This window comes from Lycorma delicatula, chromosome 1 (assembly GCF_047948215.1).
Source record: "Lycorma delicatula isolate Av1 chromosome 1, ASM4794821v1, whole genome shotgun sequence".
In the NCBI taxonomy this organism is placed as follows: Eukaryota; Metazoa; Arthropoda; class Insecta; order Hemiptera; family Fulgoridae; genus Lycorma; species Lycorma delicatula.
In genome coordinates, this window is record NC_134455.1 from 125,680,227 (window position 1) to 125,695,925 (window position 15,699).

Sequence of the window (15,699 nt, forward strand, 5' to 3'; positions counted from 1 at the left end):
CGACCTATAACAGCTGTGATTTATGCTTTGATGTTAATATTTAAACTTGTGAAGATCGTTGATGGACAGTAAATTGTTAACCTACAAAACAATTTTTTTTTAATGTAATTATTAGCAATTGTAATATCTTATTTATCCCTTTTTTTCTTGACTGTTATGGTGTCATAAAATTGTTTCTTTAATTCCTTTATTTTTCTTTAATAAAAACAATGGTGATAACTAAACCATTCTTCTTTTACAATTTTCTGTATTAAGGCTGTCTTTCTTTGACATCTACAGTTTATTATAAAACCTTATTTTAGAACATGTTTTATAAAATTCTCTTTTTCAGACTGATTTTCATTTTTTTAAAAAGTTTCCAACCAATTACAAAAATAGCTCAAATTAAAAAAATAAATAATTTTTTTTTTTTTTTTTTTTTTTTTTTTTTTGTCTTCAGTCATTTGACTGGTTTGATGCAGCTCTCCAAGATTCCCTATCTAGTGCTAGTCGTTTCATTTCAGTATACCCTCTACATCCTACATCCCTAACAATTTGTTTTACATATTCCAAATGTGGCCTGCCTACACAATTTTTCCCTTCTACCTGTCCTTCCAATATTAAAGCGACTATTCCAGGATGCCTTATTATGTGGCCTATAAGTCTGTCTCTTCTTTTAACTATATTTTTCCAAATGCTTCTTTCTTCATCTATTTGCCGCAATACCTCTTCATTTGTCACTTTATCCACCCATCTGATTTTTAACATTCACCTATAGCACCACATTTCAAAAGCTTCTAATCTTTTCTTCTCAGACACTCCGATTGTCCAAGTTTCACTTCCATATAAAGCGACACTCCAAACATACACTTTCAAAAAGCTTTTCCTGACATTTAAATTAATTTTTGATGTAAACAAATTATATTTCTTAAGGCTCGTTTAGCTTGTGCTATTCGGCATTTTATATCGCTCCTGCTTCGTCCATCTTTAGTAATTCTACTACTCAAATAACAAATTTCTTCTACCTCCATAATCTTTTCTCCTCCTATTTTCACATTCGGTGGTCCATCTTTGTTATTTCTACTACATTTCATTACTTTTGTTTTGTTCTTGTTTATTTTCATGCGATAGTTCTTGCGTAAAACTTCATCTATGCCGTTCATTGTTTCTTCTAAATCCTTTTTACTCTTGGCTAGAATTACTATATCATCAGCAAATCGTAGCATCTTTATCTTTTCACCTTGTACTGTTACTCCGAATCTAAATTGTTCTTTAACATCGTTAACTGCTAGTTCCATGTAAAGATTAAAAAGTAACGGAGATAGGGAACATCCTTGTCGGACTCCCTTTCTTATTACGGCTTCTTTCTTATGTTCTTCAATTGTTACTGTTGCTGTTTGGTTCCTGTACATGTTAGCAATTGTTCTTCTATCTCTGTATTTGAACCCTAATTTTTTTAAAATGCTGAACATTTTATTCCAGTCTACGTTATCAAATGCCTTTTCTAGGTCTATAAACGCCAAGTAAGTTGGTTTGTTTTTCTTTAATCTTCCTTCTACTATTAATCTGAGGCCTAAAATTGCTTCCCTTGCCCCTATACTTTTCCTGAAACCAAATTGGTCTTCTCCTAACACTTCTTCCACTCTCCTCTCAATTCTTCTGTATAAAATTCTAGTTAAGATTTTTGATGCATGACTAGTTAAACTAATTGTTCTGTCTTCTTCACATTTATCTGCCCCTGCTTTCTTTGGTATCATTACTATAACACTTTTTTTGAAGTCTGACGGAAATTCCCCTTTTTCATAAATATTACACACCAGTTTGTATAACCTATCAATCGCTTCCTCACCTGCACTGGGCAGTAATTCTACAGGTATTCCGTCTATTCCAGGAGCTTTTCTGCCATTTAAATCTTTTAATGCTCTCTTAAATTCAGATCTCAGTATTGTTTCTCCCATTTCATCCTCCTCAACTTCCTCTTCTTCCTCTATAACACCATTTTCTAATTCATTTCCTCCGTATAACTCTTCAATATATTCCACCCATCTATCGACTTTACCTTTCATATTATATATTGGTGTACCATCTTTGTTTAACACATTATTAGATTTTAATTTATGTACCCCAAAATTTTCCTTAACTTTCCTGTATGCTCCGTCTATTTTACCAATGTTCATTTCTCTTTCCACTTCTGAACACTTTTCTTTAATCCACTCTTCTTTTGCCAGTTTGCACTTCCTGTTTATAGCATTTCTTAATTGCCGATAGTTCCTTTTACTTTCTTCATCACTATCATTCTTATATTTTCTACGTTCATCCATCAGCTGCAATATATCGTCTGAAACCCAAGGTTTTCTACCAGTTCTCTTTATTCCGCCTAAGTTTGCTTCTGCTGATTTAAGAATTTCCTTTTTAACATTCTCCCATTCTTCTTCTACATTTTCTACCTTATCTTTTTTACTCAGACCTCTTGCGATGTCCTCCTCAAAAATCTTCTTTACCTCCTCTTCCTCTTCTCTAAATTCCACCGATTCATCTGATACCTTTTCTTCAGGTTTTTAAACCCCAATTTACATTTCATTATCACCAAATTATGGTCGCTATCAATGTCTGCTCCAGGGTAAGTTTTGCAGTCAACGAGTTGATTTCTAAATCTTTGCTTAATCATAATATAATCTATCTGATACCTTGCAGTATCGCCTGGCTTTTTCCAAGTTATATTCTTCTATTATGATTTTTAAATTGGGTGTTGGCAATTACTAAATTATACTTCATGCAAAACTCTATAAGTCGGTCCCCTCTTTCATTCCTTTTGCCCAGCGCGTATTCACCCACTATATTTCCTTCCTTGCCTTTTCCAATGCTTGCATTCCAATCTCCAACTATTATTAAATTTTCATCTTTGTTTACGTGTTTAATTGCTTCATCAGTCTCTTCGTATACACACTCTACCTCATCATCATCATGGGCGCTTGTAGGCATATAAACGTTAACAATCGTTGTCGGTTTAGGTTTTGATTTTATCCTTATTACAATGATTCTATCGCTATACGTCTTGAAATACTCCACTCTCCTCCCTATCTTCTTGTTCATCACGAAACCTACTCCTGCCTGCCAATTATCTGGCGCTGAGTTAATTACTCTAAAATCACCTGACCAAAAGTCGCCTTCCTCTTCCCACCGAACCTCACCAATTCCTACTATATCCACATTCACCCTATCCATTTCCCTTTTTAAATTTTCTAGCCTACCAACCTTATTTAAGCTTCTAACATTCCACGCTCCGACTCGTAGAATGTTATTTTTTAGTTTTCTGGTGACCCCTTCCTTAGTAGTCCCCACCCGGAGATCCGAACAGGGGACTATTTTACCTCCGTAATATTTTACCAAGGAAGGCGCCTCCATTATTGTTATGTGAAAATTTGTTATGTAAATAAAATTTAAGGAAATTATAATAATGATTTTTTTATACTTTTAATTAATTTATATTAAATTCATATGTATTTTACTGAATTAGAAAGTTTAATAAATTTAAATAAAATAAGTTTTTATAATCAATCCTCTTACAAACAGCAGAACAGATCTGAATTAAATTGTTCATAATATAGTTCTTGACTAGAAATGAAATTAGTACAATATTACATTTAAAAATTTTATTTATACATTGTGGTAATAAAAGAACTCCTTAAGTATTATTTAAACAGCTTTATATTTAAAATATTAATTACATGAGTATATATTCTGAAAAGGTAAATTCTGACATTTTTTTTGATGTTTAATACACTTAATATGTTTTTCACATCACTTCAATGTTTTTCACAAACCCCCACAAAAAGAAATCTAGTTTGTTCATGTCTGGGCTCCTTGGTGCCCATGTGATCGGCTCTTCTCTTCCAATACACCTGTTTTGAAACAGAGTGTTTAATGCAGCACAACTGTGATTGCTGTAATATGGCCGAGCGTCATCTAGCTGTTAGAAAATTAATCCTCTTTCTTCTTCAATATGGTCAATCTGTGGAAAGATGTAAAGTTCAAGCATATCACAGAAAATATTCCTTTTAATTGCGCTTTTTACAAAAATAAATGACCCACTATGGTCATTCATAAGTCCGTATCAAACACTGACTTTGGGAGAGTCATGCTGATGTTTAATAATTTAATGCTCTGGCTCTGATCCTCAAATCCTGCAATCATGTCGACTTACTGACCCCCTAATAAGGAATGTAACAAGGAATTCCCTAGAAAGGAATGTATTTGAAAACACTGTTTTTCAGTTAGTCCTCATTTTCATCAGTGTTGTTAAGCATTAAGGTTGCAAATTCCAATCTTTTCACTTTGTTATTGGGTTTGATTTCATGTAAAAGTTGTATCTTACATACACATAGTCTAAGCCTCTTAAGAACCACTTTGTAGACTGTAAATTTAGGTATTCCTAACTTTAAACTGCACCTTACTTATCGGGCTACGTGTACAAAATGCTCAGATCCATGCCACATTCTGTTCAGATATGTACAGCCTGCCTGGTGACTTTCCCTTTATGATATTGCTTGTTTTCTTAAAATGATTAAACCACTAGAGTATTGTTTTATTCATATGCGTAGCACCGCCATATTCATGTTGATAATTACGCTGAACTGTGATAACCGATCTTGTTTCGATAAACCAAATCATGCACTGAGCTTTCTGCTGCGGTGTTGTCATCACTGAAAATGAGACTGCCGACCGGATATGCAGTGAACGTCACACAGTGGTGCTAACCACAACAAATATTTGCAATGAAAAACTTAATAATATAATGAAAACAGGTTACTTTTAACTGATTCCATTATTTCATTACAATTTTTTGGAACCTAGGAATTTTTTTATAAAAACCTGTACAACTAAAATTTTTACATACGAGTAACTTTTATATATTAATTAACTAAAAAAAAAATGGATGAGAGTATTTAGTCTAATTGTTCGACAAATTAAAAAATAATAATGAATATGTAGTTTAAATTTCAAGTTATTTTAAAGATATTAGAAACCAATTAACAATGAGGGGTACATTAAAATTAATTTCTTGTTGAATATATTAAAAAAAATATATTTTATTTACTTTCTTTTACAGCCAATAAAAAATCATCAAAATAGCCTTTATATTTCAGTTTTTCTACATGAAGGTGTAATTTATATTTTAAGAGATTAAAATAAATGAAACCAACCATTGTTTTACCGTTGAAAGAAGAGGTGGTGCATCCAGCATGACAAGGAGAATAATACACATATGGAAAAAACTTTGAACATGTTGGATTAAATGGTATATCATTAGAACAGCTGCATTCTTTATTGCAGTATTCCACTAGATCAGTCCTGTGTGTGTAACAGAAAAACTTATACTAGTTATACATTATAAAAACTTTAAAAAATGTTGCACCTATAAAGTGAAAAATAAAAATTTCTAAAGTACTATGAATCAATATATATTTTTAAATATTGTTCACAAGGTAATTTCTTCTTTCATTTTATAATAGATTTTGTTAATTATATAAAATTCATCAGCAAAATGTACTATTCAAATTAGTTTGTAGTGAGGAAATGTAAGACTGTATAGGCCGTAAAACTTAATGTTTAAAAGGTATGAAAATGAGAATTATCCTAGGATTTTAACCAAAGTTTAACAATTTTAATCTTAAAGAAAGCAGGAGCAGATGTTTGAGAACTATTAAATCATCAGTTGTCTATAGTCAAACCCAAGTCTATAGCAAGTCTATATTATTATTCAGGTAATAAAATTTCAAGTTCTAGACGATATAGGAATATATAGACATGTTACGTAAAATTCCATCAGTTTGATGCCATGTATCAAAAATACTTACTAGCATAGTTTAATGCTGTCAAGAGAATGATGGTAGAATGTGTATTATGAGTACATGAAGACCAGTTTGGTTTTTGAAAATGCCTCCCTTGATCAAGTATAACTTTAATAGTCTAAGAAAATTAAAATCACCTGCATAATATTTGTAGACTTGAGTACATTTGATAATGTAGAATAGAATAAAATGTTAGATATATAAAAAAAATGACTTTAATATACAGGAATTGTACAAATTAATGTGTAATTTTTAAAAGAACCAGACAGCAGTTATAAGAGCAAAAAATAAAAAAAAAAGGTTACCTGATTAGAAAGAAGTGAGAGACAGGGACGTAGCCAGCGCCTGCTGATTTTCTACTTTAACAATAGAAGCAGCATTTTAGGAAGTGAAGGGAAAATTTTGAATAGGAGTAACAATCAAAGCACAAACAATAAAGTTGTAAAATTTACTGATAATAACATTGTTCTTTTGATAGAAACTGAATAGTACTGTATGGCATCAATTTATTATTACTAGGAGATAAAAATCACTAAGAATAAGAAAAATAAGTAAAAGCAAAATAAAATTTATGAACTATGATGAAGATGTATACGGAAGAGTCAAATATTAGGAAAATGCAATACACAGAAGCAGGAGAATTTTGTTACTTGGAAAGTAAAATTAAAATGGATGGACAAAGTAATGCAATCATCAAAAATATACTGGCACAATCAAGGAGACCAAAGAAAGCTTTCATGTAAAACACGGTTTTCTATTTTTCAAATGTTTTTTTCAGAATTAGAAAGAAGCTCTTGATACTATTGGTGTGATATACCAGATTTCATGTTATTTGACATACCTAACCTGTACTTTAAAATCTTTAATTTTTTAAATATTTTATTATACAAGCTAACAGAATTTCTTAAAGCACTTATATCAAATGCTAATTTAACCCTTAAGTAATTGATATATTTATCCAATAATACAGTAATTACAACAATCAACAATGTAACTTCAAGAAAAATTTTTAACACATTTTTATATAACATAATGTAACCTACCTACCTTGAACCATCTGTATGAATCGGTGCTGCAGAACATTTTAAGAAGATAATAACAAATATAGCACCTGCAGTGATGCAAATACTGATTATAGTCCAAATGCATAGAAATACAGCTCGTGGCTTTATTTGAAAAATTGCAATCCCTGATATTAGTAAAGAAACAGCTGCAACAGTAGGCTTCAATATACCTAATATAACAAATTATTGTACATTAAAATAAGAATCATGAATCAGACTCACTTAAGTGGAAGTTTTGACTAGAATATCTTTTCAAGACTACAGTAGTTTCCTCCTCTCAGTATTATTACAGGTGGTACTTACATCAATGACCCTCATTTTAAATGGTTAGGATTTGATATATATGTGTTTGTTCATTTTTTCAAATTTATAGTATTAATAAATTTTGTTTTGTTCCAAGTGCACTGAATTCACACATTTTAGATACTATTTATTAAATTTTTGTGTTGTAGTTAATATATTTGTTTATATGCGCTGTTTTTATAAAATGATTAGTAAAAGTTGCTTCTGATATGAAGAGGCTTGAACTTATTCTTTTGAAAGTATATACATCTGGTTTGTCCAACATATAATTGTATTTAAAGTAGTAACTGCAGCTCAGTTTAGACACTTCTGAGTTGCTCTATTTAATGGTGAGTGATTTGTTAGTATATCATTTGTCATGTGTATTAGCATATATACATAATAAATATATACAAAATAGTAATTCATACAAAATGAATATTTTCAACAAAAAAAAGATTACTTTCTAATTACACAGTATCCTGTTTATAATATATACATTATATGTATATAATGTAAATAGTAAAGAACAGAAAGAATGTATGTTAAGAACTTTTATTAAACTTAAGTTAATGCTAAATCGTTATTTTAAAAATTTGTTTTAAAATTTTACTGTCTCCTGTTTCATAATATGGCACTACCAGTATACCTGATGATTTTTATTAATCTATTTGTCAGGTTTTACATGTTTGATATGAACTATATTAATCTGATTATTGTAGATATAAAAAAATGATAGTTCACATCACATCACACTATATAGTTATAGTGTGATGTGATAGTGTGATATGTGATGTGATAGTTCACATCACATCACACTATAATAGTCCTTAACGTACTCATATAGTAAGAACCTAAAATTGTGCTTAGCATAGTAAATAATTAGTTTATTACATAAATAATTATAACTTATTTACACATATGGGTTATATTTAATCTAAATACTATACGGAAAATTAAAATTATGCAATCAGGGTAATTATGAGTATAAACTGCCAAACTCCATGATGGACTGGTAGCATCTAGGCCTTTCATATGGAGGTCCTGGGTTTGAACCCCAGTCAGGGCAATTTTCATAGGCTAAAAAATCCCATTTCCACATCCCATTCACAAGCTTCAAATATATGTGGGGTGATATCATTAAAAAAATAAATTTTGAACAAATCTGGGCAGTTTTGTATAGGCTGGCAAAATTTTCACAAGAAGTAAACTGTAAATTGTTTTATCTGTACTAAGAGTAATAATATTAGCATACAGTAAAGCTAGAAATATTTTCATAGAATTTGATTTAATACTTTTATTCTTGAAGATCACTATCATTCTTGAAGATCTGAGTGCTATATCATTTGTATTGGTTGTATTCTTAGTTAAAAATATCATTCATTACAAAAAATACAATCAAAGGAAAAGGTTGTTTGGTATCAAAAAGAAAAACAAATGGTTAGGATCTGCTAATATATAAGTAATTTCAGAAACATTTACAATTGTAAAGGTGATATGAGATGGAAAGAAAATTTAATAATGAAAAAGGTACAAACAAATGTTATAGGACAAATGATGGTTGCTGTATAACAGTGGGAAAGTCTTGTAATAATAGTCCATAATGATATGTCCAAAAGACATTCTTCTATTACCTAAGAAGTTCTTTGACATTTTTTTGTCATAGCTGAAAAAAAATTTTTCCAATTTAAATTTTCTGTTACGATGTTCCAAACCGGTATTCCAGGTCTGCACTTTTGTTTACAGACAATAGTAGGTTGTGTAAATACACTGATGGAAATGTGTGCTGAGGCATTTGCATCGATGGCATCCTGACAGAAGCCAAACTGATGACTGTGTTGAGTTATAAAGTTTAGAGGGTCTAAAAGATGACCTCCGGTAAAGCCCATCAGGACTGGGAATAGAAAGGATGGTGAGATGACTGGGATCATCACAGCACAGGTTTTTTTAGTATCCTGACCCTGTAGGGGTCAGGATACTAAAAAAAAGCAAATAAATAATGTTTGATAATTAATAAATAACATCATCTGTCATATAATTGTAAAAGGCATAAAATTACATAAACAATTATAAAATTCTTGTAATTTACTCTAAACTCATTAGAATGTATTAGTTAAAATTATCACATTTGAATTAATGATACAAAATATTAAATTTGTCTGGTTATGTTCCACCATTAAATTGCATTAATTTTGTTTAATAACGATGTAATGCAAATGTTATTTAAAAATGTATGCTTTTCTCAAAGTTTATTTTAAAAATAAAACAAAATGAACATACCTTTTTATTGTTACCTTAAAAGTCGGACTGAACAAAAAGCCAAATCACAAATATATTAACATTTCATTTGAACCAGTACTCAGTGAATGAAATAGGAACTGCCCTATATCTATGTAATAAAGTAAAGTGTAGATGACATTTGAATAGATTATAAACAGAATAGCATAGCTCTCTACATGCTACAAAACTGGTGGATACATCTTAACAAGATGTTCCATATGTACGAGACAGCAGCTAATTAATCTGGAACCGTTTTTTTTTTAACAAGAGTGCTTTCTATTTCGCAATAAAAAGTAATATAATTTTAGTTATGTATAAAATGATATACAACAGAATTCTCAATATAGAGAGCTATATCTCAAAACTGACACATTTCTTTATTTCCATCATACTTTTGACTCCTTTAATGTAATAGCAATTTTTAAAAAGACCTACAATTCAAATTATCAGAGCAATATTCTGTTCTTAACTATTGAATTAATTTTTTTTTTAGATATACACAGATTTTAGGAAAGGGTCATTTCCGCTGCAGATTTGGCTTTTTTTTAAATTTATAGAGATGAAACAGTCTCTAGGATGTCTCACTGGCAGATCTCCTAAAAGGCTGCTAGAAAGTGTCAACATGGTATAACAGATATAGACAAGGTGCTGACTAACACAATTCTCTTGAACTGCACCCAAGTAAAAAGATATGGAGGATAATAGGAAAATATTAGAGCAAGGGGAAAGTCAAACTACAATGGAACTACTCTGATAGGGAAGTTTTGGTTTACAGACAGTGGTAGTTACTGATGGTTTAAAAGTTACTGTTAATTGTAGTAAAATCAAGGGGAAAATAGATAACTGATATTATAATATATTTTAACTTTGTTTTGTAGTAATAATCTGATATTCAAAAATTTTGGATGTGATTCTTGGTTTGATATATTTTTCATTACTACTCTTAACATGTGAAACATAATAATTAACATAAAATATTTCATATTCTGTTTTGAAATGCAACTGTTTTATATCATGTAAAATGATATTTTGTAGTTTTTCATCCCACAATTATTATCAATGCATAAAAATATATAACCATAGGTATGTACAGAAAAATTTACTTACCAAACAAATACTGAATAGAAAATAATGAATTAAACAATGTACTTGGACTAATATAGAAAACAGATTCAATGTATCTATTCTCAATGGAAGATGCATTTATTACAACTGTCTGTAAAAAAATAGCAGCTAAACCAGAAAATATAATCGTTTTATTTGATAATATCCTTTGTAAGGAAGGGATAAGACCTGAAACAAATAAAATACAGTATTAATCTTAAAATAGAATGGATAATAATCAATGACTGTCAACAGAAAGAACATTTTCTTAGTTCTATCTCACACATTTAATGTATGTAAATGTATATATGTAAATGTATGTATATATGTAAATGTCAATAGCAGAAAATAGGAGATATATTATGAATGGATTAAAAAAAAATGTTATATCTGCTGAATACCATTTAAAGAAAGTCGCTGTCATAACTGCATATTCTTATTTACAGGCAACTGATAATTAATGAAACTAATAGGAACATAACTATCAACTAATGAACAAGTTAGTAAAATTCACATCCCATTCTAAATATATCTGAATCTCAACCACTGGGATAGAAAACTACTGATAACAAAGTTTTCAAACTGTTTTAATACTTCTATTATGTTATCAAGTCTCTTTAACAATCTGATACATATGTGATTTGTATGTAAAATAACAAAATTAATTTTTTCATTATACAGAACACCACCACCAAACATAATGTCCTGGAAAGTACTAAACTTATCCAATTGCAGATGTGATACATTTATCATACAGGATGCATCTTCAAAGATACAATGAACACTTCAAAGCCCTTTATAGCAGCATCGAGTGAACATCTGCTAACCATCTCATAGACATAAATTATTACATTGAATTTTATTACATTAAAGTATTATTTTTACATTACTTACTTATTTTGGGTTTTATTGAAAAAGTATAAGAAAATAAGATATAAAAATAAAATATTGTTAACACTGACTTGATGTTTCACAAATATATTTACTTTTGTTAAAAAATTAAACTCATATGTTTAATAAATGTTTCATATACATAAAGATATGCAATGATTTCTAAACCCAACAGTATTTCTTTGGATTGGATTCCTATTACGTATGTACAAAATTGATTTATAAACAAACCAGAGAAATTGCATCAGAACTATAACAGTTTTTGTAAGGCCCCTGAAGTTACTTATTACACCAAAAAAAAAGCAAATGCCCTCCACAGCAGAAAAAATGCTGTACTAAGACAGCATATCCATACTCCAATGTCTTGGGCACAAACCCTGATTACTCCTACAAATCCAGTGCTGTACCCTTTATTATACTGTAAAGAAATGTAAAGAAATTAATATTTATTTAATTATTTATTACTGTAAATACAGTAAAGAAAAATAAAAACATATACAAATCATAATATTTTTTTACATTAATTAAGATATAAATGCAATAAATGGCATTTCATCTAATGTACATTTATTTATCTGAGTATGGAGAGAGTAGGAAGGCATTTTTTCACCTGGCTTCTACTACCAAAAAATCTTGTAAAATTTGCTTAAATCTTAAAAACCCTTGTTTTAAATGATAACATGGCACTCATGCTAATTCTTCCATTAATTATGTTAACAGGCACAATTAATTAAAATATCAACTAACAAATCACAAAAACCTGATCACCACCTTCATACTACAATAAATTAAATGTACAACTGAGATTGAACCACTTTTCGGGCTAACTCTAGACACATGACTACCAAAATAAAATTCTATTGAACATAAATATTGCCATGAATGTCTTTGAACATAAATTATTGGGTAATATTAATTATTTCCCCCTCAAACTCTTCTTACAATAATTCTTCATGACTTGTCTACACTTCTTTCTGGATGGTACTCCATATTTTATTTAGGAACCATTCCTCCCATTATCCAAATCATGTGTTATTGTTGTCCATTGGTCTTTAAAATTACATATCATGTCAATTGTTGAAAAAATGTCAAGTTCCTTCTACATATTCAGACAAAAAAACAGCCTTCTTTTTCATCCTTTAACTGATTTTTGATAATTTCAACTTGATTTCCAGTATCTCATTATCTCTTTTTACGTTACCACATAATAGATTTATACTTGTGAAACCCAATCTTGATAGTTTGTTCTTTTTACTACTGTAGGCTCCTGTCTCTTCTTTTTTATTAGGAATTACTTCATCCTTTGCCTTAACAATATTTCTAGTTACCACTTGCAATCCTTAACAGGACAGGTTCCTACTTTTATGAAAGATTTCAGTATAGTCAAATATTTTCCTTAATAACTAATTCTGGAGAAGGTTTCCTATTTTAGTTATCTAGGGTACAATGTCATTTACAAAGAAGAAAATTATTTAGGTATGAAAATTAAAAAGTTCTGGTTTATTTTAGGAACTTTGATGTATGTATGAAAAGGATTAGCAGTTTTACAAAGAAGTTTTACAAATATGAATCTAAGGGGTTTTACAAGTACAGGGATTATTAGTATATTGTGTAGAATATTATTAGTCTCTATAAAACAATACTCTTATAATGTCCCCTTAGACATTATCTACAGTACATTAAGATGGTTACTGGATAACACTAAATGTATTCGATAAAGTTCTCATAATGCAGGAATTTTAGATTACTACCACACTTCAATGATCTTGGTATATTAACCCACAGTGTATTATTATACTTAATCAGTAAAAAAAGAAGTGAGTAGTGATTTAGTTATGTCTAGCACTGTCATTTTACATTATGAGGTTATTATAACCATGTGTCTCAACATCATTGATATTTCCTTTGCAGTTAACACTACACAACATTTTAAACCTAATGTAACAATTGAAATCTTTAAATCTTAAAAAAAATAATAGTAAACTACATTAAATTTACATTTGGAGTACTTTAGCTATAGTATAACGTTTTCATTCACTCAGTAAGTCTTCCTCAGTAAACTCTTTTACTGGTGTTTTTCACTGTGGACCAGATAAAGTTATTCTAATTTTTTTTTTTTTTTAAGTAAGATATACTTAGAATCTAATCAAAAGCTATTACGTAAAATTGACAAAAACTGGCACAAATAAATTCAGTGAAAATTGCAGACTCTTAATTAAGCTGGTGACATGTTCGAAGATCAAGTGAAAGTACTTGACAACAATGTGATGTACATAAAAACATTCACTGAGTGAAAGTTTTGTTCAGGTTATTGTTTAAAAAGAAATTATAGTTCTGCATATTCTTTGACGATGAACATTTATAAAGTTGTCTAATATTAAACAATGTTAAATAGAGCTAGTTAATTTTATAACAAAATTAAACTATATACAATATTATGTAAGTAGGCACAATATTTTATTTAATTTACCATTCTGTGTAGTTATTCTTCTTAGTTCATGCACCAGATGAAAATTTACAAAATACATCATTAACATTACTATTCTATAACAGATATTTGTTTTAATCAGTGATTAGTTACCTGAATCTCCAGTTTGATGGGTAGTAGATCCTAATATCTTTTTAGGAAAGATTGCAGTAAATATTGCAACTATTATAAATACAATTCCAAAAACTGAAAATATTTATTTATAAAGATTAAAACATTTATCAAATTCAAAAATGTTTTTAAAAGTAAATTAAAATACTAATTTTCTAAATGTATAAAAAATTAGTTTTCTTGCAATAGATCTTAACACAGATAATATAGTGCTCCTTTGTTAATGGTGTAGTTTTTAATGGTATGATGATGACAAATACAAGACAATATTATATATCTTCTCTCTTGCAGATCATCAGCAACAGAACATGAGCATAATATATTACTGTGTCCTAGACCTTGTTGCAGCTATAGTATATAATAAGCACACTTAAAAAAAAAATAGAAAATTTACCAAACCAACAAGGATATCCACAACACATTAATCATCCATAACACAAACATCAAACAGATTTTAAACACTTGTGAACTCAAATCAATTTTATTTTTTGACAAGGTGGAGAATCTTTCATTATCCTTATTTCCCAGTATCCTGGTTAATGAGGAATTAAATATTAAGGTAAGGGAAATATTTACCAGAAGTTGAAGAGTTTTGTTATTTAGGTAAAAAAAATTACAATGAATTGGTTAAGATCAAAAGCAGATTAATATTAACAAGGAAAGAATTTACACAAAAATAGAAGTTCACTACTACCAAATACTAATCTATGAATTAGATATAAATTCCAACATTTTGTATTGGGTGTAATACTTCAAGCTAATGAAATTTGTACCACAGGGAAAAATAAAGGGAATGAATGAAGACTTTGAAATGTTTAAGGAGGTTGAAAATTTAACAGTGATTCTACGAAAGTGTTCATTTATAGCAAGATATTAAGAAGAAAATAAATGAAAAGTTGTTTATTTTCCATGAGAAAAATATTTAAAAGTAGTAAACATATATGTAAATTAGATACAATTATATAAACACATTTTTGCTCATGATCATCTATAGAGTAGGTTTTGTTTAAAATCATGTCTTCTACTCAGATTATCTATCGTAAAAAATATATAACTCATAATTATCATTATTAGAAATAGATTATTTTAACAGGAATTAAAATTTTTATCGAGTCTGGCAAGTAATCATAAAGCAACCACCAACAATCAAAACACTTTCTCTACAATGTGGAAGCGAACTAAATGTACATCTAAATGTGTTATAATTAGTCTGCAATTCATTGTTAAACACTAATCATCGTAGAATTCTTTTGTTGTTATGGTAAACAGTAACGATATTTAGCTCATAGGAGAGAAGGTATAAAATTCTAATAACAGATTCTGATTCCCTCTGCAAACACAAAATATACTTAAAATTCAAGTTATTTTGTAAATCCAACTCTACATTTTATTTATTTTTTTCTATTTAACATTTACCACGATATGTTCCTTGGGTATAACAGTTAAGGTTGGAATTCTTTTGAGCTATACAATCAACTCCCATTGTATTTATTTTCCATCGACTGATTTTTTCATTAACTCTGTAAATAACACAGCCTATATGCTAGACAGAATTTATTTTGAATTTAATTTTATAATTCCATTAATTTCTTATTATTTTATTCATATTTTTTCTACACAATTTTTGTTTTATTTTAATCAATACAGT

The 15,699-nt window shown here is 29.2% G+C and overlaps 1 protein-coding gene across 2 annotated transcripts in view; it reads right to left on the reverse strand.

Moving 5' to 3' along the window:
* Positions 1 to 15,699, reverse strand: part of LOC142321971 (solute carrier organic anion transporter family member 74D-like) — an 83,945-nt gene that overhangs the window by 9,567 nt on the left and 58,679 nt on the right. For both annotated transcript variants that reach the window (XM_075360547.1, XM_075360539.1), the window contains 4 exons: positions 14,034 to 14,126; positions 10,565 to 10,750; positions 6,879 to 7,065; positions 5,184 to 5,331 (listed from right to left, as the gene is read on the reverse strand). In XM_075360547.1, coding sequence (XP_075216662.1) covers positions 5,184 to 5,331; positions 6,879 to 7,065; positions 10,565 to 10,750; positions 14,034 to 14,126 — 614 coding nt within the window. The remainder of the gene's footprint in view (positions 1 to 5,183; positions 5,332 to 6,878; positions 7,066 to 10,564; positions 10,751 to 14,033; positions 14,127 to 15,699) is intronic.